General features: G+C 37.0%; 1 protein-coding gene and 1 long non-coding RNA gene across 2 annotated transcripts in view; one reads left to right on the forward strand and one right to left on the reverse strand.

Annotated features, from left to right (window-relative positions):
- Positions 1 to 2,544: 2,544 nt before the first annotated feature.
- Positions 2,545 to 4,022, forward strand: LOC148133512 (uncharacterized). The gene is made up of 2 exons (XR_015746934.1): positions 2,545 to 3,347; positions 3,405 to 4,022. It is a non-coding gene; the product is annotated as an uncharacterized LOC148133512 (long non-coding RNA).
- A 124-nt stretch (positions 4,023 to 4,146) lies between these two features.
- PDE4C (phosphodiesterase 4C) overlaps positions 4,147 to 27,985 on the reverse strand; it is a 60,408-nt gene continuing 36,569 nt past the window's right edge. Inside the window, exons 10-15 of the mRNA XM_026670964.2 lie at positions 25,850 to 26,014; positions 25,317 to 25,416; positions 16,372 to 16,526; positions 9,555 to 9,677; positions 8,537 to 8,719; positions 4,147 to 8,056 (exon numbers count right to left, since the gene is read on the reverse strand). Coding sequence (XP_026526749.2) covers positions 7,517 to 8,056; positions 8,537 to 8,719; positions 9,555 to 9,677; positions 16,372 to 16,526; positions 25,317 to 25,416; positions 25,850 to 26,014 — 1,266 coding nt within the window. The 3' untranslated portion in view covers positions 4,147 to 7,516. The remainder of the gene's footprint in view (positions 8,057 to 8,536; positions 8,720 to 9,554; positions 9,678 to 16,371; positions 16,527 to 25,316; positions 25,417 to 25,849; positions 26,015 to 27,985) is intronic.

The following is a 27,985-nucleotide window of genomic DNA, read 5'->3' on the forward strand; positions in this document are numbered from 1 at the left end:
TTCCTTAGTTCATTTAGTGACCGTTCAAAGTTACAGCGGCACTGAAAAGAGTGACGGATGACCGTTTTTTTTTTCACCGTTTACAACGGTGTAACGTTGTAGCACCCCCAGGATCGTGTGATCAAAATTCAGGTGCTTGGCAACTGGTTCATACTTACGACCGTTGATGTGGTCCCAAGGTCATGTGATCACATTTTGCAACCTTCTTGACAAGCCAAATCAAAGGGGAAGCCAGATTCACATAACAACCAGGTTAGTAACTTATCGACTGCAGTGAGTCACTTAACAACCGTGGCAAGAAAGGTTGTAAAATGGAGCAAAGGTCACCAAACAAATGTCTCACTTAACAACTGAAATTTTGGGCTCAATTGTGTTCATAAGTCGAGGACTACCTGTGTTTATTTTCTTTATTTACTTATTTATATTTTCCCTTGCATGAAAGGAAGCATTAACACTTTATTATCTGCCATCAGTAAAATAGGTTGTACACCATAGGTATATAACTCCTGGGAATACACAACAACATGAGAAAGTTCCTGATATTATTACTTCATGTCTTCATCTCGAAAAAATGATCCAAATCTTCAAAACACACAAAAATTCTACTGAAAAGCTGATTCCATGAAGCAAGACACAAATATTTGCTGCCCTATTTGCAGCTATAGCTTGTTTTGTAACTTTTGAACATATTAATAATTGTGAATTTTCTGGAACAAAAAACAGCAACGTTATTAATATGAGGAAGTCCTTACAACCATTCACTTAGGGACCATTTGAGGTTACAATGGCACTGAACAAAGCAACTTATGGGCATTCTTTTTTATGACTGTTGCAGCATCCCTATGGTCACATGATCAAAATTTGGATGCTTGGCAGTATCCCAGAATCATGTGATCAACTTTTGGGATCATCTGACAAGCAAAGTCAATGGAGAAACCAGATTCACAACCAAGTTACAAACAACAACTGCAGTGATTCACCTAACGTGGCAAGAAAAGTCGCAAAATGGAGCAAAACTCATTTAACAAGTGTCTCACACAGCAACAAAAATTTTGGGCTCAATTGTAGTTATAAGTCGAAGACTTCCTGTATTCATTTTATATAATACAGTTATTCTAGATTATTCAGTAGCCTTGCAGTGTTATTACAACTGAGATTTTTAAGGTGAAAGATAAAAGCAAGCTTGAATATATCTGCTTATTACAATGTTTGAAAAGGTGAAACAATATTCAGCAACAGAATAACAAAATAACTGTAGTGTGGGTTGTATAGATTTCATAGGGGCACTAGTTGTAGAACACAAGGTTGGGATTTTTTTACCTCAAGATGATTGTTTGCAGGGAAAGGCTGGGGATCATAAAAATGTAGGATTTAACCATTTCTCTTTTTTTTTCATTGCATTTTACCCCTTGGAAAGAATGCTGTTTAACCTGAAGGGGGAACATTTTAGACTGCTTTCTGATACTAGGTTATGTGTTTGCTATATTAGAAGGCTGAATATATGTCAGAATTTTCTATCAAAGGACTACAGTCAATAATGACAGCCCTGATTCCAGAATATAATGCCATTGTTAAATTTACTAGACATACAATATGTGGCCTTTAAGACAGGATAAACAGCAGGTCCTTTTGAAAATCAGTGCTAACAGTGCTTCAGTCATAAACAATGATTCTCCATTGGATATCAGTGATAGAATTATTGAGATTTAAAGCTATTAAAACAGGACTGCGTTACATTATCCAGATTGCAGTAGCCAGTAGATAGTAAGTAGCAAGGAGTTTCCTGTATCTCTTCATTGTCATTTCCTGATCACCACATTTTTACACTCCAGAACTGGCACCTCTGCTGTGGCTTTTTCACATGTTTTATGGAAGAATCAAGAAAACCCCTCTAATGTAATCCTCTTGGTTTTCCCAGTGTCATTTCCATCTTTTTCTTACTATTGAAGTGATAATGAAATTCCACTTAAATGAGTATTATATCACAACACCTCTATAACATTACGGGGTATTTTCCATTTATTATCATTCTACCAATATGTGTGTGTGTGTCCTTTCAAATCATTGTTGATTCCTGATGATTGCCTGGGCACGCCTGTGCAATTTTCTTGGCAAGATTTCAGAAATGGTTTGTCATTGCCTCCTTCCTAGTGCTGAGATAGGTAATCTCACTGGTTTTGTGCCCAAGGCAGGACTTGGATTCAGGGTGCCCTGGTTTCTAACCTGATGCCTTAACCACTGCATCAATCTACACCAATAAATTTTAGCAATAAGGGCCAGGATTATAGTGGCAATAAAAATGTTTGAGTTGTTATCATTATTGGAGGTTCAAGAATGAAATTAGAGAGTTTGTTAAGTCTTAGGATTTATCGAGTAGTCTGAACTTTTATATAAACTTACACCAGTTAAATGTGTACGCAAATTATATGGGTTTTTTTGTCTGAATTGGTGATGTAATTCACTACTCAAAAATATACATAAAACATATATATTACAAAAAGTGAACACTAAAACATGTTAATGAAAAGAGCACAGACAGATGTATTTTATTATGGAGAAATTATTTACTAACATGCTCACAGTAACAAATGTGTATAAAATGCATATATTATGAGAAAAGTATTTGAAAATGCTAGCAAGTTTTTTTTTGCTGTTAAAATGGGCCAAGACAATCATGGCCAGGAAAGTGAGAAAAACAAACCAATATAAATAGACATATATACCACTCCATAGCTTTACAGCACTCTGTGGGCAGTTTACAATGTTAGCATATTGCCCCCAACAATTTCAGTCCTCATTTTACCGACCTCGTAAGGATGGAAAGCTAAGTCAACCTTAAACCCTGTCAGGATTGAACTCGAGACTGTGGGCAGACTTAACCTGCAATACTGCATTCTAACCACTGCACCCTAGGGCTCCTAATAAAACCCAACCCAGCCCATCCATGTTGTATGCTATCTGTTGTGCTGCTTCTCCAGTAAAATACTGTAACTGACAATCTTTCCATTAAATAACTTTAAAAACGTTTTAAGCATCTAGATACAGAAGACTAGGATCAAAATTTCCCTTCATTTCATGTTTATCTGTTGTGTTATGAGGAATATGATTATAAAACTTTGAAGTGTTATATTGCTAGGACTTTCATTCATTATTCTGCAAAATTTTGTAATGTCCTGAGCTTAAATAGGTTTAGCTCATCTGCCTCATAAATTACCATCTCTGTAAGAATACCAAATTATCCTTAACTACAGTGGGATGGTTAGATCATAGTGAGTGATACATTCAGGAAGTATACAGTATCTCCTAAAATTATAGAAAGTCAACTGCAGTTGACTACAAGTTTACTTGTGAACTTATTTAGAATAGAAGACTTTGGAGTGATATGTGTGAATGCATGCCCAAAGTCTGTGTGTGACCATTAGATGGCAACATAACACCATTTTAAACTTCTGAATGTTGCTAAAGTGAATTTTTTTTCAAACTGTTTGATATAACTTTTAAAAAAGAAAGAGTGGGAACACCTCAAACATACTTGTTGTATAATTCCCAAGCTAGTTTTGGGGCACACAGACTAGGGTGTTGGCAAAATACAGGAAACAAATAAGAGATCCACCTTAATTGTTATATGGTGAAAGACCTTCTGCAAGCTCAAATGCATTCCAAAATTGAATCATCACTAAAGTGATTGTAAATCCACTGCTATGACTCTGTTCTTTTACATTCTTTCCTTTTCTTTCACCTTCATAATATCTACTTAAGGAAAAAATATGGCAGAAAAAATGTTTTGTAGAGTTTTGTGTACATCTGTGGGTCTAAATAAAGGCAAATGTATCATCCCCATCTAACCTCGTGTGTTTGTGTACTGTGAGCTTTGCTAAGTCTTATTTACAATATCTTCCAAAATACAATATCAAAGTTTTGATTTGATATCAAATCAAATGCTTGGCCATTTGATTATACAGTACTCCCTTATAATTCCACCATGTAATCTGTGAAAGAAACAAATAGGACTTGGAGGGAAATGTAGTTGGTGGATCACTGTCATGATAAGTCCCCAAGAAGGCAAGAGTATTTTGTGAAACTAGGCAGATGTGTGTGTATAAATCAAGAGCAATGAGGGACATACAAGAGACAAGCAAGCACAGATAAGAGATAAGCTTTATGCTTTGGGATTAAATATTTACATTATTTGGGAGTTAGGCTTGTCAGTGATGGATTTGATAGGAGGGAAAAAGGACCTGGCTTTGGGGAAATAAGCAGTCATTATTGTTTTTCCAGAGTTTCACTCATTTTTGCATAAGTTACTGTGAAATTTTTACATGCTATAACATTCAATCCCCTATCCTTTCAAAATAATTCCTTATGATGTTAGAAAATGTTTGCAAAGAGGAGAACATTACATCCTTTGCAATTCTAAATGATCCTAATTTTCCTGAATCAGTTGGGCTAAATCATGACAGTTCTCATCATACATTTTTGCTTTTTTTGCCTAAACTTTGATTAAGCATCACCATATAATCTCTCTCCCTCCCCTCCCCTCTCTCTCCTCATAATTTCTTTGCTCTGATTTACCTTTCTATCTTGGATTAACTCCGTTCACAACTCCATCCACAATTTCCACATTCTAAACTGCTGTGGCAGTATCTCTTTTCTCCTATAGTTATCATTCCGACTAACAAATGCTGCCTTACTATGATTTCTTTAGGTCTGGGATTTTTTTCAAGCTCTGGAGATTTATAGTACAATTTAAAAAGCCAAACATTTCATTTTAACACTTAAATACAATGTAAAGAAAAAAGTGTTGCCAGAAAACACTTAATGTTGCAAGGAAAACCAGACAATCAAATAAAAATGTCAATATGTTCTCTGTGGTTACGACAATACTTATTTCACAAAGAAACAGTAACTCAATCTGTAGGGCCAGGCCCCAGTGGCAGCTCGGCAAACTCAAAAGTGCATTGTGAAATACATGTGTATACAAACAAACATTCAACATATACATATATACATTTGCACACACATAATGCAGCATTTTTGAGTGCAAATCACAGTTAAGCCAATTGCTATCAATAAAATTTGCCTGAATCAGCCATTGGTGAGGTTATTGCACATCAAAATATTATTAAGCATAAAGCTACAAAAAAATTTTTTTTAAAAGAACAAAAAGTACTTGCTGAAAATAAATTAAAAGTGGTAGCCTTCCCAGTAGTAATGCATAACCGGCCTTTCATAAGAGGTACAGTATATGGGAAAAAAAATTGGTGCATATAATCATCCTCATTTGCACCTTCCCTGGATTTCTAATACATAAATATAGTAGATGGAGTACCACCCCAGCTTGATAATCATTTAGCAGTTTAAACTTCTCAAATCATAATCTGCCCTCACCAAAGTTTTACAAATGAACCTTTAAATCTCATTTGTCTATTCATAACTTTTATCTGCTACTTGCGTTGGCTAATGATTCCCCAGTTTCAACCAACCCTGTCTCTTTTTGAGACTCCATAGAACTGGATTTTACCCAAACAGTACAGTGAAAGCACAAAATGCATCTCTTCAAATCAGAAGATTAAGCCTTCTATAGGGGGAAAAAATCAATGGATAAAGTACTATCTAGTTACAAGTGCTCTCTGGAATAGGACAGACCCTTTAATGCATAGGGATGTAGAATAAGAGGGACAGAATGGATCTCTAACTTGATTTGAGCAAATTCAGTGTTGTAACAATCTTCTTTTGTGAACTGCAAAATACATGAAGATCCAGATAACCCAGAAAAAACAAAATAATAGATTTCTTTGAATACTGAAAATAGGAGGGAAACATGTAAATCCACATTTTTTTTCACAATTGGACATAAATTGCTTCTCCCCTAATGTCAGAAAACCAGCTTATTAAAACAAAACAATTCTATGTATGTATTTAGAAAAAAAAAAAGTTAAAATGCCCTTTAAAAATAATAGGTATTTTTCTTCTGCAAAATGTTAATGATCAAAAGATCCAAAATAAATAGCGTACATATCACACAAAACCTTTATGAGTAGTCTAATATGAACACATCACTTGGAATAGCATCTCCCATTCCTTTTAGGAGAAAGGGTTAAATAAGCCCCGCAACCTCCAAAGCCCCAACAAAGTGGGACACTGAAATGTCAAAAAGAGACAAATGATCAAGTGCAGGTTCCCCCCGCCCCCCCCAAAATTTGAAAATTAGCAAGACTTCCAATTACAGCAAGCAGTTCTGCCAGTTATTATAGTCGACTTATATTAGAAATTGCTGGGGAGATTAATTAGGGTTTTTTAAATACTGACTACCTATTTCTGCATCAAAATACTCCTCTTTTTTAAAAAAAACATGAATTATTTACTCTTTACAGCTGCTATGGAGAAATACATGTCATAAAATAAACATAATTTAAAACAATAGAGTTTCCCCCCCTTACTGGAAAAATAAAACAAAATCCATAGTCCCTTCTTTATAGGGATTCTGGCTATTGGCGAAATTGGGCTATCACTTTCTATAAATATTTTCATGTGAGAGAAAAGGTATTTAGGAAATTAACATAAAGGAGGCAATTTTCAATGCAGCTACCAGATTGAGGCAACATGCAGACTGAAGGAAGGCCTTCTTGTTTGAGTATCAGGAATTTGATACCAAATGCATCCAGCAGGATGAATTTTGTATCTCTTGATAGCATCCTATCACACTAGAACTATTTGTAATTTACAGAGACTGCCTCCTATTTGAATATTTTATGTGAAACTTCCCAGCATGCTGGTTTTATTACACTTGAGAAAAGCAAACGTAATATATTTATCTGCACAATTCCCCTTTCTGCAGTAGCATGTCATTTTAAGATTCCCTTTTTGCTGGGTCAAATCATTGGTCCATCAAGCCCACTATATTATTCTGATTTTCAGCAGGATTATACAGAACCTTTCTTCAAATGAAATTTGCATGATTGGAAAGTGTAGGACTACAAAAAATCTGACCATTTGTCCAAACAATCCAGTACTGTCTGCTCTAACTTGAAAAAGTTTTCCAGCATCACAGTCAGAATTCCCCCCTCCCCAGCCTAGAACCTCTAAAAAAGAAGACTAAAGATGTCAGAGATTGAACCTGTGTCTATCTTCAGGCAAAATATTTGTTCTTACACTGAACTAAAAGCTGTATTTCCACCTGGGCTTTCTTAAAACAAGATACAGACTATTTCCAAGTTGCAACCAAAATAAGAAATTAGTGATAATGATAAGTCCAGCAGGAAGAATTTCTCCATTTGCCAGGTACAACTCAGATGCTGAGTAGCAACACTGGAAGGAAGACATGACAGGTATAGTCTGATGTTTTGCCACCTGGGCAAATAATGTGGTTCAAGCTACAGATTTCTTTGGGGAAGATAATGTTAATAGTAACACTCCCTTACAATGGGGAGTGACATCATAGGTTGCTGGCAGCAAGATCTGGGGTGGTCCCCTTCTGGCCCTGCCAGAATGTAATCATCATTGGGCCTTCCCTTCACTACGTCCCAAGAGGCAAAAAGGTGATATTTCCTTCCATGTCAAGACATGATTGTGCATCAGTCAGACTCTCTCTTCTTGCTAACTCAGCTGGATCTGCTATGGAGCCACTGTCCATCAGTGAAAGTGTTCTTTGGATGTCAAAGTTCAGTGCATCCTTTTGTTTGATCAGGGCATTTCTGTGGGGGCTGCCCAATTTGTCTGTTGGAGAAGGCAATGGCTCATTTGCAGATTCTGAATCATCAGTTGTCCCCAAGGTTTTAGATTCACTATTATCCTCTTCCAAAGGGCTCTCAATCTCTGGTTCAATATCTGATTCTTCTCCATCTTCCTCCTCTAAAGTTAGCTGAAACTTGAATTTGTCTCCTCCACTTTTCTCTAAACCTGATGCATCTGGGGGAGATGAAGGACTATGAGGAATCATGCTCTGATACCACTCTCGGTTGTCTTCTAAAGTATCAAGTATCTCCTGAGCATCAGGATGAACTAAATCAGCCCAGGTTTCCCAAAGTGGATGAGCAATATAATCAATGAATCCCACCTGGCAGAAGAAAAACAACACAGAATGTTAAATTATGCCAGGGCAGACATTTTGTTGCCCTATCTTTTATAAGTCTGTATCTAATTCCTCCTCCAATCCCAATTTTACACTTGCAAAAACCATGTTTGCTTTTCTCCTCCTCCCTTCCATCCAAGACGTTTTTAAAATTATTCATGGCTATGCTAATGTACATAGCTTTTACGCAGTGGTGAGATTCAGCCAGTTCGCGAGAACCGGTGGTTAACTTTCTCAGCAGTTTGATGAACTGGTTGTTGGACGAAATCATTAGGGCAGAGAACCGGTTGTTAAATTATTTGAATCCCACCACTGCTTTTATGTCTATTTGTGTTTAGCTTTGTATTTTATTTTACTTTAGCATAAAAATTCTGAGTACTGTAGTTTTTTTCAAAATCCTCAGCCATAGTTAAACAGTTGTGAACCCCATGCCATTTATAACCTGAAGTTTACTAGTAGTGTCACCTGAGACTTTTCTATGGAGGCATTGTGTTTATCACACATTGGACTTATCTCCATGCCCTTCTCCCGCTCACAATCTCCTTGGTGGAAGAATTCTATCATAATTCGGTCTGTCCACTGGCGATAGAGCTCTAGTGGTTTTGTGGGGTTGCTAAGATCTGCACAGTGTACAATATTCTGCAAAACCTGTGGAGAAGAAAAATTACATAACATTTACATTAGAACTACATCACAAATCAACATATCAAAGAAGAAATATCATTGGAAGTATTATCTTTACAACTAATACGCTACAGCATTTCAATTTTAGTAATAATGTTTAACAATTAAGTGTATGTATGTGCCTCATTCATTTCTTTTTCTGCCTCTTCTCTATTATTTTTCTTACCACCAAACTCGGATTTTAATATATATATTTTAAGTTGATTCACATATTTTATAAACTAACTAATAATGCTCTTTGAACTTAATAACATTAACTTCTGAACAAGAGGACCCCAATAGAACTATCATTTGACATTCATGGTTTTAATAACCACAAAATCTTGAGCTCTGCTCTAACTTTAAGTTTGAATTGAGCTTGGAATTCATTATCTGTTTGAAATGGAATGGAATGGGGCTTCAATTACATGTTCATGGATACCCTCTTGAGTGTTTGACAGACATATTTGATTAACAGCCCTAGTTGTATTTGGGTCTTATTCACCATTCCCTATTAATGATAAATTGTTTTTTTCTAATTAGATCCCCAAGAATAAAAACGATGAATAAAAACTAGATTTTCATATTGTTGTCTAAATCCTGATGTTGGTTAGAGTGGCCTTTAAGTACAAAGTGCAACTGTAGAAGTTCACCCCCACAACTGATGAAGCCACAGTGTTTCTCTGAATTCCATTATATTTGACTGAAGCCAAGCAACTATTTTTCAGGGATTATTATTTAAGTATGAATTGAGCTTGGAATTCAATATCTGTTTGAAATGTGCTCTTCTCCATTTTATCCCTGCTCCTTAGTGCCTTACCTGAATGCGATCTGAGTAGTTATCCAAAAGCAAGACTCCCAAACTGGTCACTTTCTTAGTCTCTACCATTGTCTTCAGATCAGCCAGAAGATTCATATGTTTTGACATATCCGTTGCCAGCACCTGTTTATAACCCCCCACCACAAATACAAAAATTATTTCTCTGTCTTCCTCTCCCTATTTTCAAGAATATTAGAAAGAAGAGACAAGAGTCACTTGAGAAACAAAGTACCAGTTTTGAAACACAGTTTCAGAAAAAGTTCAGAAAAAGTTAACACATTTTCAGGGGGGAAAAAGATTTGTTATGTCTGCAGGCATTTATTTATGCATTCATACATATCAACCCTAGTAAAGTAATGTTACACAGAGTAAAGAAAAGCAATAAGAAATAGGTGGAAGTCAAAGAATTTAAAGAATTAAGATGAGAAACAGAAGCCTTGCTAAAGCTTACTTACATCATTATTATACCCTTTTTCTGTTCTTATGTCTTCTTCCACTATATTGATATACACTGCTTCATACACTGCATGTTATTTTTAGACTTTTCACTGCTCTTTTTCATGTTCTCATCAATTGCATTCAACTATGATTTTCTCAGTGTCTCATCCTTCCTTTCAATCCATTCACTCTTTCTTCATGTACATTCATTTGGTGATTTGATCCTCATTCGTTCCCTCTCTGTGACCAAACCACTTTGAAATACCGTATTTGCCGGCGTATAAGACGACTGGGCGTATAAGACGAGCCCCCAACATTTCCACTCAAAATATAGTTTTGTTATATACTGCCGTATAAGACGACCCCCCACTTGGAGGCATGTTTTTCAGGGCAAAAAAGTCATACGCCGGCAAATACGGTAAGTTGTAACACTTGGGGTATTCTGGATATAATTCTTGATTGACACCCCCGCCCCTTTCCCCCAAACTTACAAAGCCACCAAAATGCTTTAGAGAGGCAGCTTCGCCTTTCTCAGGCTGGCACTCAATCCTCTCCTTTCTTTGTGACACCGTTGAGCGATCTGCTTTTTCAGGGAAAATAAATAAATAAAAATAAAACTGGACGAAAAACAGTCGAGTTGTTTCTTAATATCTTTCCGCCTCCCCAACCAATTTGTCTCCAAGGGTGCACCACACTGATTGCGACATTAATTATTTCAGAGAGAGAGGGTGGGGGAGAAATCTTTGCTTCCTACTGTGGCTTTTTCCTGCGCATCGTTTTTCCCTTGGCTTTTTACTTCTTACAGGAGGGATAATGAAATACCCACGCTGGGAGAAAGCGGAAAGGATGTCTATTTTCCTGCTCACTAACTTTCCAGAAAGCGTCGAGTTCCTACCCGAGACTTGCCAAAAGTCCAGTTCATTCATTTGCTACCTTTCTCCAATGAGATCCAGATCTGTTTCCACAACGCGCTTAGGATATTATCTTATTATCTTATTATTATCTTATTAGCCTTGCTCGGTCCATCCAAGAGAGAAGAAGGCAGACGGTTTTGCGCTCAGGGAGAAAGGAAAAGAGCCTCTCGCTCACGCTGCACACTGCCCCCCTCCACCCCAGCAACGCTTAGGAAAAGAGTTACACAAGCATCCTTTCCAGAAGTGAATCGGGGGAGGATCGAGCAAAGGCTGAAACCGGGAAGAGAAAATTCCCAAAGAAAATCGCACGAGCAGCATCCCATTCCTGGGAGAAAAACAAAAACAAAAAAACACGAACTCTTCCCGAAGCACAAAAGCAAGGATGGCGCTTTCTCAGCTTTGAGCTGCGTCGCTGCTCTCCACCCCTCCACTCGTCCCCACGTGCGGCGAAGTTTCTGCCACTGGGGGGTGGAGGGGGATGGAAGGAGGTGAGGGATGGGGGCAAAGCCTGGAGCCTGCCTGTCCGCTCGCACGAGCAGAGTGGGTGGGTGGGTGGGTGGGGAGGAGGAGGAAGAGAGACTCCGGCTGGGCTTGAAGGGGCTTCGCAGTTGCGGAGCTCCGCCCGTCGCTCTTGCACCGAGTGACAACAACGTATTTGCCGGCGTATAAGACGACCTTTGTTATAGCTCGCCGTATAAGACGACTCCCCCACTTGGAGGCATGTTTTTCAGGGCAAAAAGGTCGTCTTATACGCCGGCAAATACGGTATTTGTTTCATTATGGCCACTCATTTCTGTATTTAATTCACATTCAGTTAGCATATATTAATCCTTACTTATTACTTCTTGTTTTATAGCACACATTTTAATCTATAGTCATTCCCACTGCATTCAATTTACGATTCTTCTGACAAATGCAACTTACAATCATTTCCTCCATATTCCCTGTCAAAGACAACTAATATTCTTTAATCCATATTCAGATTTTCAGATTCATCTTCTTGTTACATCATATAGTCTAACATTCATTGATTTTGCTTATTAGAAGCTGGCAGAAAGTTGCAAGTCACAATCATGTGAGGCCTTAATAGAGTAGAGTAGAGTGGAGTGGAGTGGAGTGGAATGGAATGGAATAGAATAGAATAGAATAGAATAGAATAGAATAGAATAGAATAGAATAACAAAGTTGGAAGGGACTTTTGAGGTCTTCTCGTCCAACCCCCTGCCTAGACAGGAAACCCTACACCACTTCAGACAAATGGTTGTCCAACATCTTTTTAAAAACTTCCAGTGTTGGAGCATTCACAACTTCTGGAGGCCAGTTGTTCCACTGATTAATTGTTCTGTCAGGAAATTTATCCTTAGTTCTAAGTTGCTTCTCTCCTTAATGACTCACAATCCTTGTTTAACAACAGCAGTGGGAACTGCTGGAATTTCCTTTGCTGAGTGATGCAGTCATCATGCTTTATGACTGCATTACTTATCAAAGGGAAATTCCTAATTACTGTCATAAAACTCATGTACTGCTCTTGTTGCATTCAGCAATCTTCAAACTCTTATTCAAGCAAAATATTATCTAATTCAGACCTCTTCTCCTAATCAAATAAGCTTTATTTCTCACATTGTTTCCCAATGACATGCTGAAGAGCTGAAATCTAATTCCCTTCCCTTCCTGAAATAAAAGACACAGTATACTTCTCAAGTTTTTCTCACCTTACCTCAAACCGTTTAAATCAGAATTCTGCCAAAAATTCTTTTGAGCAACTTAAAAAACTTCTTGCAATTTTGGCATTTATTCTTGCTACTTTTTCCTTGTATAGGGAAACAATAATGGTATTTTTCCAAGTTTCAAACACAGATGTAGTCTTTGCACATGTTAAAAAGTTGCTTAGGCATTCTTTAAGCAAAACAGATCTACCTTTTAACACCTTCACTTATATCCTCTACACTTGCAATATCACTATTTTCTCCATATTCTCACTCCATATAAAACTTCTATTTCATTAATTTCCCCTTAGACCTTAAAAGTAATTGCATTTGTTGTATTATAGTACCATTTTTCAACATATCACTATCATTCCTGTAAATCTATTAAATTTCAATTTCACTTCAAGTTCTTTCTGAATAATTTCATTACTTTTATGGTTAATTCCTTTTACTCTGCTAAAAGTTTTTTTGTTTAGCTTGCTTCTCCTACTTCTAAAACAATTTTTATTATCACTAATATCACTCTTTTTCTCTGCTGCTTTTAATCTTAACCATTCTTTGTTCTATTTGACTATTATATAAACCACCTTTTTCTGTCAGAACATATTGTATATCTTTTCCTTATATTTATTTTTTGCAGCAGTCATCCTCTGATATGTATTTTTTCTCACTCACTGCCTCTTTCACTGGATCATTTCACTAAGCTCCTTTTTTATACTTCCAATTAGTTTAGTTTAACTGCACACACTTCTGTTGAACTCTGTAATATAATTCTTTTCACTTTATTCCAAGCATTTTCCACTGTTTCCTTACATACGTACACTTTCCATTCTTTTTGTGTAATCTGTCTTTTTATTTTATACAGACTCTGACATTCCTTTCCTTTAGTTATTCTTTCACTCCAATTTCATTATTCTAAGATCCACTTTATAAAAAAAATGATCTGCATCATATTCAGAACCTTTCATCATCTTCACTAATTCTCTTGATCTTTCTTTGTAAACTCTCAAATCAATCACACTTTTAGATTTATTCAATCCTTAGCCATATGGATATCCTTATGCTTAAACTGCACATTCAAACAAAGAAGTCTTTTTCTAAGTAGATACGCCCTAAATAATTACCGTTATTATTAATTCTTGAGCTTCTGAATGGCTTGATCACTTCTTTCTGTACCCTGTCATCTTGTTCCCATCCACCCACTCATGTTAGATGTTAGAATAATTTTCATCTGGATTACATACTTTCTTAGTATTGCACATTTCCTCCCAAAGCCCCCTGGGTCTGATGTTGTTACTATTTGGAAGAGTGTAACATGAACTGTCACCAACACATAGATGCTTATTTTCATATGCATCCACCACCACTAGATGACACCAATTCATACTGACATATATAATACATAATCTTTTCATTCATAATCAAATATGCACATTCATTTTCTTTCATGTATTGTTCAGCTCTGCACCAGATCCTACTTCCTTCCTTCAGATCTTTTAAACCTTGCTCCTTTTCTCATCATTCTGCCATCATTTTTTCTATCACTCAGCTATCATTCTGCTGAATATCGAATTCTCACAGTGCTGTTTAATGTCTATGCATATTTACTCATGTATTATTGTTGTAGTATTATTATTTATCCTTCTTACTATCTTATTATCATCTTTACTCCCCTCTCTTATTGGTATGATGATGATGATGATGATGGTCATTATTCTGTTGCTTTGTCTATACACTGAGAGCCTCTGTACAGGAGACAAATTCCTTGTGTGTCTAATCACACTTGGCCAAATAAAGTATTGAATTTTCATAGGACTCATCCAACATCGTTCTAAAGGTGGCTTGAAGATGCCCAGTTAGGAATTTTTAAGGAGATCCCTCACATTATCTTCAGTTTATCTCAACCCATAGCTGAACCCACCTTACTTTGTAGTTACTTGATTCAGTGTTACAGGGATGGTTACCATCTTCTCTCAGCCTAAGCCCTCTGCATGCAATTTCTAACATTTTGCCAATGACCATGGCACAATCAGAATCTGATTGTTTTTGGCATGTTATCCTCTCCTTAGTTTGTGGGCACTTGCAATCTGGCATTTATCAAAGCACACATCAGGTCATTTGGGGGTATCACTAGACCTTTCTTTAAACAAAGAAAACTATTTGACAAATATGGGGAATAGAGGAAGAGTGTGGTAGCAGTAAGTTTGTTGTGAACATCAACAGTAGGACAATTCCAAAGGTGGCCAGGAATATTTATTTTATTTTCAATATGATTTTTAAATCATTACATTAGCTCTGGTGAAGTATCAAATAATTGATTAATGGCTACTGTCACTCAAATCCTAATGGAGGTAGGTGGCATCAAAATTGAAAACAGGTGGCCCTTGTTTAATGACCATTCATACAGCGCTTGTTTGAAGTTACAATGTTTATGATGGTGTTAAACAAATGGTATCTACAATAGATCCTCAAAGTTATGGCCGTCACAGTGTCCCATCAATCATATGATTGCATTTCAGGGAATTGGTCCACACCTCTGATTGTCACTTGTGTCCCATGGTCACATGGTTGCAGTTTCTAACCCTCCCTGCCAGTTTTCCAACAAGCAAAATCAACTTGGAAGCTGGCAGAAAGTCGCAAGTTGTAGTCAGATGAAGTCCTTGCTTAATGACCCTCACAGTCCTCACTCAACAATGGCAATTGGGACAGCAATGCAGTCAAGTGGCTTTTCAATTTATAACCATGTTGCTTAATAACAGACTTTCTGTTCCTAACTGTTAAGGAGGACTACCTGGAAATAAAACCCATCCTAATATTCTGGATAAAAATAGGCCATTGTTCTTCCCATCTAGCAGGTAGGAACGGAAACTAAACAACCACTTGCTCTTTTTAATTTGTTCCACCTTAAAATTATCAGAATGACACTGCTTGTTCCTAGACTAACTATAGATTAACTATTGTGACAGAGCAATTTATGCCGCCATATTTTTGTGCCAACTCACAATGAAATGCATGTTAAAGCAGCTGCTTGGATGGATTTTTAGTTTCAGATGCACACAACATATTTTTTCATTTCATTTCATTTTCCTCATATTCTTTACAAAGGCCAAGATGGTGTCCATGCTGCAAATGACAAATGTAGAAATGGAATGGGGCTTCAATAACATGTTCACGGACACCCTCTTGAGTGTTTGACAGACATCTTTGATTAACAGCCCTAGTTGTATTTGGGTCTCATTCACCATTCTCTATTAATGATAAATTCTTTTTTTCTAATTAGATCCCCAAGAATAAAAACAATGACTAGATTTTCATATTGTTGTCTAAATCCTGAAGTTGGTTAGAATGGCCTTTAAGTACAAAATGCAACTGTAGAAGTTCACCCCCCCACAACTGATGAAGACACAATGTTCTCTGAATTCCATTATATTTGACTGAAGCCAAGCAACTATTTTTCAGGGGAATACAAACAATACGACAGAAACTTCCCAAGAGAAGAATGTAAACTTGGGAAGAATGTAAACTTCCCAAGAGATAAAGGAACTTTTCTTTCAAACATGTCTGCCAAGCTTTAAAAATAGTAAAATCTCATCCTAGTTCCTTAACTATGTGATTAATTTATTCTTAAACAACAATCTCCTTGAAACAGTTTTCAACATCAAAATAATCAGTCTCATGCATTTCAATAAACACCTGTCATCTCACTTGAAATATTGTGATTCATTCGAAATTATAACCATGACCAACAAAGCTTCTCACCATGTCAATGGCCATCTTCCGGAGCATTTGCCGTTGCTTCTTAGAGAGATTCTGGAAAATATCACAGTTTTCTTCTTGTAAGAGTTTGAATCCTACTGCCAAATGATGATTTTCTAACACCGATGCATCGTTATACATTAGTGCCAGTTCTGAATCTACAAATAAAAATAAATAGGGAAGGAAAGAGACAATAAGAGGAGCATCATTAGTTTCAAAGTCAGCCTTGCAGGCAGTGTTTAGGATTGTGGCAATCGTTCAGTTTGATAAGAAATAGAGTGGTAAAGTAAGGAAGCTAAAAGTTTACATATGGGTTTGAAATAACCTACCAAAACCATTTGCCTTATATGCACTCTTACTAAATAATTTCTTATTATTTGAACAAGAATGAACATGTTCAGTTCATTCTTTTTTTACATTTCGGATTCTAAACTTTGGCTTAAATTTTAGGTGTCATATAAGCCCATAGCTAATCCTAGATCATTGTGGCTTATTATATGATTGTTGATTATTACGGTAGGTATCTTCCAAAGGATGCTGAATTATATAGGCCTTTGGTCTGATTTAAAAATAAACTTAGATGATCTTACATACTGAACTCTGGTACAACCCTGAATTTGCACTCCTACTAGAATAGAATAGAATAGAATAGAATAGAATAGAATAGAATAGAATAGAATAGAATAGAATAGAATAGAATAGAATAACAGAGTTGGAAGGGATCTCGGAGGTCTTCTAGGTCAACCCTCTGCCTAGGCAGAAAACCCTACACCACTTCAGACAAATGGTTATCCAAGATCTTTTTTAAAACTTCCAGTGTTGGAGCATTCACAACTTCTGGAGGCAAGTTGTTCCACTGATTAATTGTTCTAACTGTCAGGAAATTTCTCCTTAGTTCTAGGTTGCTCCTGCCCTCAGGAGCTTTGGAGAATAGCTTGACTCCCTCTTCTTGGTGGCAGCCCCTGAGATATTGGAACACTCCTCTCATGTCTCCCCTAGTCCTTTTTTCATTAGACTAGACATACCCAGTTCTTGCAACCGTTCTTCATATATTTTAGCTTCCAGTCCCCTAATCATCTTTGTTGCTCTTCTCTGCACTCTTTCTAGAGTCTCAACATCTTTTTTACATCGTGGCGACCAGAACTGAATGCAGTATTCCAAGTGTGGCCTTACTAATTTATGAATAACATGAATATTTTTATTACTGCAGCTGATAGAATTGCAAACTTTAACACATTACAAATAAAAATAAAATAAAAACAAAACAAAATAAATTTTACAATTGTGGTGGGTTTTTCAGTGAATAATCAAGTCTGACTAATTTTACCAGGGACTATAACAAAATTTAGCTGCATTCAAGGAGATTGAATCATACTGATCTGATAACAAATGTACATAAAATAAATCAGAATTTCTTGGGTGTTTTACCAGGTAAGGAGAGATAAAGTAGGTCCCTGAGTCCTTAGACAGAGTAATTGTAGCTGGACATGAGCTGTAGTTTCAACAACTCCTTGTCCATAGGGGCACATTTTCAGCTCATAGGGAATTTTTTTGTATCAGCCCTCCAAACTGCAATGGGGAGAAAACATTGAAGCATGCTAAAGTTAGCGCTCCTTGGAATTTGGAAACTTATGTGGGAAAGTATCTTGCTGATTTGTAAAAAGAGGCTTGACTATTCAGAAAAATGTTCTTGGGTAGAGCAGATCCTCCTGTTGGAGCTTCCAGGTATTTGATATGTTGTCTAAATGCACTGCACACTCATAGCCCATCATTAGGAATAACTCCCTGGAAAAGCTGAGGTGTTGAAGTGTTTGTGAGATTGTTCTGAACCATATTGATTTGTAATTGTCCCCAACAAAGAAAATACTCAAATGTGTGGGAAAGAATAGTAGCTTCAACCAATATACTATGATGCAGATCCATGTACCTGTTTCAACTTATCTGCCTTCTTCTTTAATACCAAATTTGGAATGCAAGGGGTTCCAGGAATATAGCCCTTAGGAATTTGGATTGGACACTTGCAAGATGAGTAAAGGAAGTGTAAGATCCTAGCTGGGCATTGAGAAGTGGTGGTACATGAGCCTTCAGTGCTGCTGAAGTGCTGCTATGCTCCTCTGATGAAGTGAAAAAGACTGAATTGCAGCCATTGTTTTTTGAGTATTTTCTATGATATAATTTTCATTAGAAAAGTATTTGATATAGCTATGGAAAACCATGCCCAAGTACTTAAAGTATTTCATTTTTCAATACTATGGCCATTTATCCTCCAGGCACATAGTTTAGGCCTCTTTGTTTCACTATGGATAATTTCAAGTGCTTCCTCGGAGCAGTAATTGGACAGAGCATTTGGAGTTTATTTAAAACCAAATAATGTTTGTGATAGAAATACTATGTCATCTGCGTACAACCAAGTTGCAATATATCTATTTGCTAGTTTAGGAGTATGAAACTGTAGACCTAGAAAACCTAGAACTACACCACCTCCAGTCCGATCTAAATATAGTATATAAAATCATACATTGCAATGTCCTACCTGCAAATGAATACTTCAGCTTCAATCATAATAATACAAGAGCACACAATAGATACAAACTCAAGGTTAACTGCACCAAACTTGACTGCAGAAAATACGACTTCAGCAACAGAGTGGTCAGTGTTTGGAATACTCTACCTGACTCTGTGATTTCTTCCCAAACTCTAAAAACTTTAACCTTCGTCTACTGTCTACTATTGACCTCACCCCCTTCCTAAGAGGCCTGTAGGGGGCATGCATAAGTGCACCAATCGTGCCTACCATCCCTGTCCTATTGTTCTTTATTTTTCTTATAAGTATCTATCTCATGTATTCAAAACTATATTTATTCTTATTCCTGTATCTTGTAAGCGATTGACAAATCAAAATAAATACTAAAAAAAAATGCTAAAAATATTCTGATTATTTGAGTGGACTTATGCACAAATTAAACAGCAAGAAGATAAAATACATCCAGGCTCACTCCTGCATAAGTTGGAATCTCATTGGAATTAGAATATAGAATTCATACTACAATTCTTATAAATGCTATGGATAAGGAACAGTTACCACCTTTTGATGGTAGTACAGGTAGTCCTTGAATTACAACAGTTTGTTTAATGGTGGTTCGAAGTTAAAATGGCACTGAAAAAAGTGACTTATATTGGCAGAAAGACTTAAAAAATACTTCAATAATTTTATTCATCCTGATCAAAATGGATTTCTGCCAAAGAGACAAATTAAAGACAATATGAAAGTAATCTTGGACACTTTGGAATATTACGAGGCACATCCTGAAAAACAAATGGCTTTGATATTTCTAGACGCACAGAAGGCATTTGATAATGTGAATTGGCGATTCATGTTGTTACTGCTGGAACAGATGGGCTTTGCTAGAAAATTTATTCAAGCAATAGAAACTATATATCATAAGCAAACGGCAAAGGTAATGATAGAGGGAGAACTGACAGACTCTATTGATATAAGAAAAGGAACAAGACAAGGGTGCCCACTATCACCTCTGTTGTTTGTGTTAACTTTGGAAGTGCTAAATAGAAATATTAGAGATGAAAAGAATATAAAAGGGATGAAAATTAAAAAGGAGGAATTTAAGTTGCAAGCATTTGCAGATGATCTGGTTTTTATTTTAGAAGACCCACTAGAAACAGCATCAAAATTGATAGAAAAGATAGAGACATGTGGAAAGGTGGCTGGTTTGAAAATAAATAAAGATAAGACAAAGATCTTGACAAAGAATATGATATCAAGACAAAAGGAAGAACTGGCAGACCTATTGAAAATTCAGGTCACGAATAAGATCAAGTACTTGGGGATATACTTGACAGCAAGACGCAGTACACTAAAAGAGAATAATTATATCAAACTTAAACAGCAGATAGCGCTAGATTTGGCAAAATGGGAAAATTTACAACTGTCATTAATAGGGAGAATATCAACAATCAAGGTGAATATATTACCCAGAATTTTACATTTGTTTCAAACAATTCCAATTAGGCTTGGAAAAGACTATTTTGAAGATTTAAATAAAACTGTTGAAATTTATATGGCAAGGTAAGAAAGCGAGAATAAAGTTAAAACTTTTGTAAGATGCTAGAATAAGAGGGGAATTTGGTTTGCCTAATTTGGAGTTGTATTACCAAGCTACAAACTTGATGTGGGTTAAGGAATGGATAACATTAAGAAATACTAGATTGTTGACATTAGAAGGACATGATCTGTTGTTGGGGTGGCATGCTTTTCTATGGTATAAAGGAACTTTTAAAACACAGGGGTACTTTAGAAGACATTATATACGGGAGTCTCTGTGGTTAAACTGGGAGAAGATTAAAAGACAATGTTATTTGAAAATTCCAGTCTGGCTATCGACTATTGAAGCATTTTCTTATCCTATAATATACAAAAAGGAACAAACAGTTAGATATGGTGAAATATTGAATGAAAAGGGTGAACTTAAATCTATGCAAAAACTAGAGGAACAAGGTATAAAGATGGATTGGTTTTCATATGCGCAAATACATTTAAGGTATGAAAAAGATTTTAAAACAGAAGGTTTCTATGATAAACTGACTGATTTAGATAAGATTTACAGGTACTGATGACAAGTTGATTAAAAAATTGTATGGATATTTATTAGAAATTAAACTAGAAGAAGAACAAGTTAAAGAAACTATGATTGCTTGGGGGAAGAATTTTGGATATGGGATTGATCTAGAGAAATGGCAAAAATTGTGGTCTCAAAATTATAAAATGACAATGTCAACAGCATATAAAGAAAATTTGTATAAGATGTTTTACAGGTGGCATTTCCCCCCCAACAAGAATAGCAAGAATGTTCAAGAATAAATCTGAAAAATGTTGGAAATGTCATCAGACACCTGGCTCATATTACCATATGTGGTGGACTTGTGCGGATGCTAAAAAATACTGGACTAAAATCCACACGTGGTTGGAAAAAATGACAAAAAAGCATATAGACTTGAAACCAGAGATATTTTTATTGGGAATTTTACCTGAAATATAGAGTAAAGATTTGAAATACCTGATTGCAAATGTATTAACAGCGGCTAGGATTGTATTTGCTAAAAACTGGAAAAATGAGAAAATACCATCACAGGAGGAAATTATTAAGAAAATATTGGAATGTGCTGAAATGAGCAGATTGACATTTGAAATTAGAGAACAGGATGATAAACAATTTTATAAAGTTTGGGATCTATTCTATCAATGGTTAGACAATAAAGTATAGTAACGAAATATGTAGACTTTTAGAAAATACTAAATATATAAAGATGTATTCTTTTCTTATTATATCTACAAAATGTTTTTAGGATAGATTTGGGATGATAATATGAATTGTCACAAAACAAATTAAGTAAAATATGATTATTTTCCAAAGCATGAATGAATAAAAGTATAGTCAAATGATTGATTAATAATGATACCAATGTATTTAATATTGGATTGAAAATATGAGATCATATACAATGTAATTGTAATTGAAGACTACGAAATGGAAGCACAAAACAATTTGTAAACCAACCGGCACACTGTATGTACATATATGGAAGATGGCCTGATGTTTTTATGTTTTGTTTGTTTATGTTTGTTTTAAAAAACAATAAAAATTTTATAAAACCAAAAATAAAAAAATAAAATAAAATAAAAATAAAAAAATAAAAAACAAAACAAAAAAACAAAAATAAAAAACTGACTTATGACCATTTTTCATACTTATGACTGTGCAGCATCCCATGGTCACATGATCAAAATTCAGAAGCTTGGCAACTGACTCATATTTATGATGGCTTCGTGTCCTGGGCTCATGTGATCACCTTTTGTGACCTTCTGACAGGCAAAGTCAATGGGGAAGCCAGTTTCACTTAACTAACTGTTATTAACTTAACAGCTGCACAGATTAATTTAGCAACTGTGGCAAGAAAGATCATAAAAAAGGGCAAAACCTGCTTAACAACTGACACACTTAGCTACAGAAAGTGTGGGCTCAATTGTGGTTGTATTAGAGGACTATTGTATTCACAAGCTTAATTCATATCCTTCCTAGGAACTATATAGAATGTGGACCCCTAATCAGTAAATGCAGTATATAATATTAAGCCCATTTTAGATGTTTATTATCCATCCAGGTGTTGAAGTATAAGGGCGTGTCCATAAATAGAATGTCCAGTCCTGAAACCCACTTGCTCGTGTGCCAAAATATGCTCTAGATCAGGGGTGGGCAAACTTTTTGGCTCGGGGGCCGCATTGACTTTTAAAATTTGACAGACGGGCCGGGTCAGCACAAGATTTTTTGGGAATGATTTCAAACTCCCAGCCGAGGCCTTTGCAAATTTCTTTTCTTTCCTACCCTAGATCGCTCCGCACTGTTTTGCAGCTTTGGGGGCCACGCGGCACAGGGCAATACGCCACGCCCAGCGATTTTTTTCAGGGGCGGGCCGGATTGGACAGACCAATGGCAGCGATTTTTTTCAGGGCGGGCGGATTGGACAGACCAACGGGCCGGATGTGGCCCGCGGGCCGTAGTTTGCCCACCCCTGCTCTAGATTGATCCAGACAACTTAATTTATTGTATAATGATCAGGCCTAAAGCTTATTTATTTAAAAGGCTAACAGGCCTATAATTAGCAGGTAGGTCTCAGGTACCTTTTAAAAAAAATAGGCACTGTGATGGTTAGGCCCCAATCCTCTGATTGCACAGACTGATCAGTATATAAGCAAACAGGGAAGCAAAAATTGAGGCCCACCATTCCCAGTTATTGCATAATATTTCAAGAGCCTTACTAGGCGTTAGATGATTTGTAAACATCTTTATTTCAGCACTTGAAAATGGGACCCAATTAGAGAGCAGGTTAGCATTATGAGTTAAAATGAATTTAGGAGACACTTCTTGAGACTACAGTGCTCTAAAATAGTCCTCCCACACAGAGGCAGGTAAGAAGTGGGGAAGGAGAAGGGACCTGTCAATCTGGTGCCAGCTATCGGGCACCAGAGTAGAACAGTATTTCTGGCTTGAGATCTTGTTATCAATTGCTGCCAAGATGCATAGGTAATTCTATTTTCTTATTTTGACATTTGTATTGTTTCTTCAGGAGTATAAAGTTCTAGATGGAGTTCTCAGCCAGCTTCTCTTTACATAATATGATTTTTCTAATCAGTTCACTTTCGGCCTCAAAACATTCCATGTCAAATTACTCTGCCTTTTATTTTGTGTGCCTTGCCTCCAACTTTCCTCAAACCAAATACTGATCCCTGAGTTTGCATTCCTTGTAGTAAGTTTTACCCCAAGTTAAACCATAGACCACACAGTTCCAATGTCCACATTAATAGGTACTGAAACAACTTTTAAAGCATATGAAAAGTCAGCACTTTACTGATTCAATAGAATTAACCACTTGCTCAGTATTTTTTTCAAGAATTAAGTGGTTTAAGATGGCCACTCCAAAATTTATCTGTGATATTTGTTGAGGTAATTCCCCGTTAGGAGAATGAGCGCAAACAGGAAGACGTATAGAGAGTAGTGTTGGAATAATACAGAGCACACAGATACACTGTACAGTAAATGTAGGTTTTTACTTCCAGAAACATTAAGCAAAGTCCAAACAAGCAATCCAAAGTCATTCATAAGTTAAATCAGTCAGTTTTCAATCCAGGGATAATTCAGTAACAAATTCCAGTGTCAAAAACAGTTCAGTAACAAACTTACATCAAATCCAGAAACAGCAGTCAATTAGAAGAAATGGAGGAACGGCAATACTTTCCAACAGAAGGAAACAGAGACTTACTCACACTCTCTTCTGAGACTAAGGCTAAGACAAACCAGGTTTCTGGCTCCATCTTATGGCCGTTTGAGAAACCACACCTAATTACAGTTTTGCATTTTCCTAAAGATACAGTTTTAAAATGTTTATCCTGGTTTATATATTTCTAACCCAAATACCTGTTAGGTGACTTATATTCCTAACAATATTCTACTCTTACTATAGATAAATGCTGCTTCAAGAAGAGATCTATAGTCTGGGTTTCTCTTTGAAATTTTGTCCCAAACCATTGGTGGCCTCTCAACAGAAGTAAGGAGATAGTAGCAGGGGGAGAAGAAGTCTTCTGGAAATGGTATAACACTGATAGATCTCAATTTCCAGAAGAGTATAAATCAAGTGATTTGCTTTCTTATGATGATGAGTTCTAAATATTGAGACTGAGCTCTCAATATTTAATGAGGGGCTTCAGTTTGGAATATTTCTAGAGCAGTGGTTCTCAACCTTTTCTCAACCACGGATGGACCCCTTTTAAATACCTTTCGTGGCCATGAACCATGGCCATGGACTACCAAGATTTAACTCAAGATTGAAATCATAACATTTCTTCAAGCCTTCACAGACCCCTGTGACATCGTGACCCCCAGTGGTCTGAATCACAGGTTGAGAAACCCTGTTCTAGAGTATTTTTGCTATGGGAATATCAATCTCCCAGTCTTCCAACATTTCAACATTAATAGGACAGGGTGTTAAAAGAAGAATTGAACATTGAACCCCTTACATAAAATATTTCAGCTGACTGAAGGACCTGGAGTCCTCCAACCCAGCAGGGAGCAATTTTTTGCTGGTTAATGATGTCCGAATGGAGGTGGAAGCTCAGCAGGGCTTCCTAAAATTATCCAATGTTACATTGGGTTCAGGTAGCAAACTAACCAGCTCTATTGCTCAGTCACAGTAAATGTTGGCTGTGGGGTTGTCTTTCATGTTGGTATACGTTCCTTCCGATTTAAGGACAGAAGGACAGCAGACATGTAAGATGCATCCCTAAGACCTGTGGATAAGACCTAAAATAGATTAGACTGCAGACAGTATTAATACCCTGAAGAATAAATGAAATTTGGTGTAAAAGGTGATTCACTCACTGGTATTTATCAGGAACTGGTTAGAAACGCCAGGATGGTCAACATCATGGATGGCAGCTGCAAAAATGGCAGCCAAAATCTCCAAGTCAGTGAAAACAGCCTGGGAGAACAGAAGGAGCAGAAACAGCATTAGAAAAGATGGAAGAAACCAATAAACATATGAATGGAACACTAGATTTGAGATTTCACAATGTATCAGTGTATACAGGAAGGTAATTCAAACGGAGTTAAACTTGAAGATCCCCAAGGTTGCTTTCAATCCTACGATGCTACAATTCCATTCCATGAACTATTGGTCTCTTCTCTTATAGCATACCAGAATTTTTTTTTTCTTGGAAGAATTAGCTTTTTTCTCTGAGGGTCGCAGAATTCAAAGATTTTCCTAGTAGGGGTTTAATTGCATAGCTTGTTCTTGTCCTATAGAAAGCCTCCCAAATGACTAGAAAGAATTGTTCCAACAATTAAAGCAACAATTCTCTCTTTTTCCCAGCCTATTTCAAAGCTTCCCCCCAAAAGCCTTTCTGTAGACTCACCTCCAGAGCTGGCATTGAAAGCAATACGTGTGTGGATTGGGCAACATCAGCTGCATGAATGTTGTTGTGGTAGGCAACATCAGCATGATAATGATCTTCCAGGGTCATCATGAATGTGATGAAGGTATCCGCAGGAATGTGAAAAGATTTCAGCAAGTCTCTTTCCTACAATGTGGACAATACAGAAGGAAACTGCTATAACCCTCCCAAGTCAAATCATCAGGGAAAGAGGGAAAAGGAGAGCTGGAGGAAGAACTCATGAAACCAAAATCGGCTTTTCTCCTGAGATTTCAAAACTAGCCAAGGACAGAATAAATCTCTTACTCTAGCCACAGTTCCTAAAAAAATACCCTATAATTTCCAAGTCAATCAGTATGATGTTGTTGCAAAGTAGGCATAATAACAAAATGTGTAAGGCTTTTAAAGCAGTGTGGAAGGGGCCATTAGTGCCTAAAATGTCATTTAGTTTAGTTTAGTTTACTTTATTGTCATTGCACCTCATACAACGAAATCAAACACCATCTTCAGTGCACATCATGACCATGACCATGAAAATAAACATAAACACACATCCTTCACCCTCCACACATGAACCGAAAACCCCTGACACCGCACCAACACTGTACTATACAGCAGAATTCCAAAGAGCTATTACCCTGGGATAGAAGCTGTTTTTCAGCCTATTTGTCCTTGTTTTTATTATTCTGTACCGTCTGCCAGATGGTAATAGTACAAAAAAAGGGTTCCCAGGATAAGATGGATCTTTGAGAATATTTTGAACTTTCTTAAGGCACTGGAAGCTCTTCCAAAGAGGGGAGAGGGAAACTAGTGATCTTCTGGGCAATGACGTTAACCCTTTGGACTGAAGTGCAGTCCTATCTGCCACTGTGCAATTGGCAAACCATACAGGGGTGCAGTAAGTTCAAATGCTCTCTATGGTGCAGCGGTAGAAGGTCACCAGCAGTTTTTCATCCAGTTGTTGTTTTCTGAGAAGTCTCAGGTAGTATAATCTCTGCTGGGCCCTTTTGACCAGGGCTGCAATGTGAGCACCCCAGGTCAGGTCCTCTTTTAGGGTAACACCCAGAAACTTAAAACTGGCCACTTGCTCCACTCAGTGTCCATTGATAAGCAAGGGCTGAATGTCTGATCTGTTCCTTCTATAGTCCACTATAAGCTCCTTGGTCTTATTGGTGTTGAGGACCATGTTATCGTCTCCACACCACAAAAGCAACCGGTCCACCTCATCTCGATAGGCAGACTCACCACACCCCTGGAGATGAGTCCCACCACTGTTGTATCATCTGCAAATTTAGCAATAATATTACTAGCGTGAATGGGAATGCAGTCGTGCACATAAAGAGTATAGAGTAAGGGACTCAACACACAACTCTGTGGTGGACCAGTGTTAAGAATAAGGGCTGAAGAGGTATGATTACCTAATCTGACCGTCTGTGAGCGGCCAGACAGGAAATCCATAATCCAAAGGCAGATTGAATAAAAAAGTCCAGAAGTTTAGACATTAGTCTATGTGGAAGAATTGTGTTAAACGCAGAACTAAAATCCACAAAAAGCATCCTCACATAGCCCTCCCGCTGTTCTAGATGAGTCAGAGCAGTGTGAAGAGTGATGGCTCTTGCGTCCTCTGTAGATCTATTTCTTCTGTATGCAAACTGGTGTTTATCAAATGGATGCGGAAGACCAGAAATGATGTGCCGGCAGACCAATTTCTCAAAGCACTTCATGATGATAGGAGTGAGTGCCACTGGTCTGTAATCGTTGAGGTTATTGATAGGGAACTTCTTTGGCAGCGGAACAATGGTGGAAGCCTTCAAACAAGATGGAATAGTGGACTGGGATAAAGACCAATTGAAGATCCTGGTAAAGCCTCCAGCCAACTGATCGGCGCAGTCTTTAAGCACTCGGCCAGAGATACCATCAGGACCGGCAGCCTTTCTAGGGTCCACAGCCCTCAGAATGCTCCTCACCTCCTGTTCCTCCTAATGAACCTGCATTACATTATTGATCAATCAATATATATATATGGACTGAATTACTTCTTTGGATTCTTCCAGGCCAGTGGCCCTGTTTAATGATAAAACTGCAGTATCTCTGCTCCGCCATTTAGCTTTTGACATT

Source organism: Notechis scutatus, chromosome 1, assembly GCF_049901735.1.
Source record: "Notechis scutatus isolate UNSWTSFEM ecotype Mainland chromosome 1, rNotScu1.2, whole genome shotgun sequence".
Lineage (NCBI taxonomy): Eukaryota > Metazoa > Chordata > Lepidosauria > Squamata > Elapidae > Notechis > Notechis scutatus.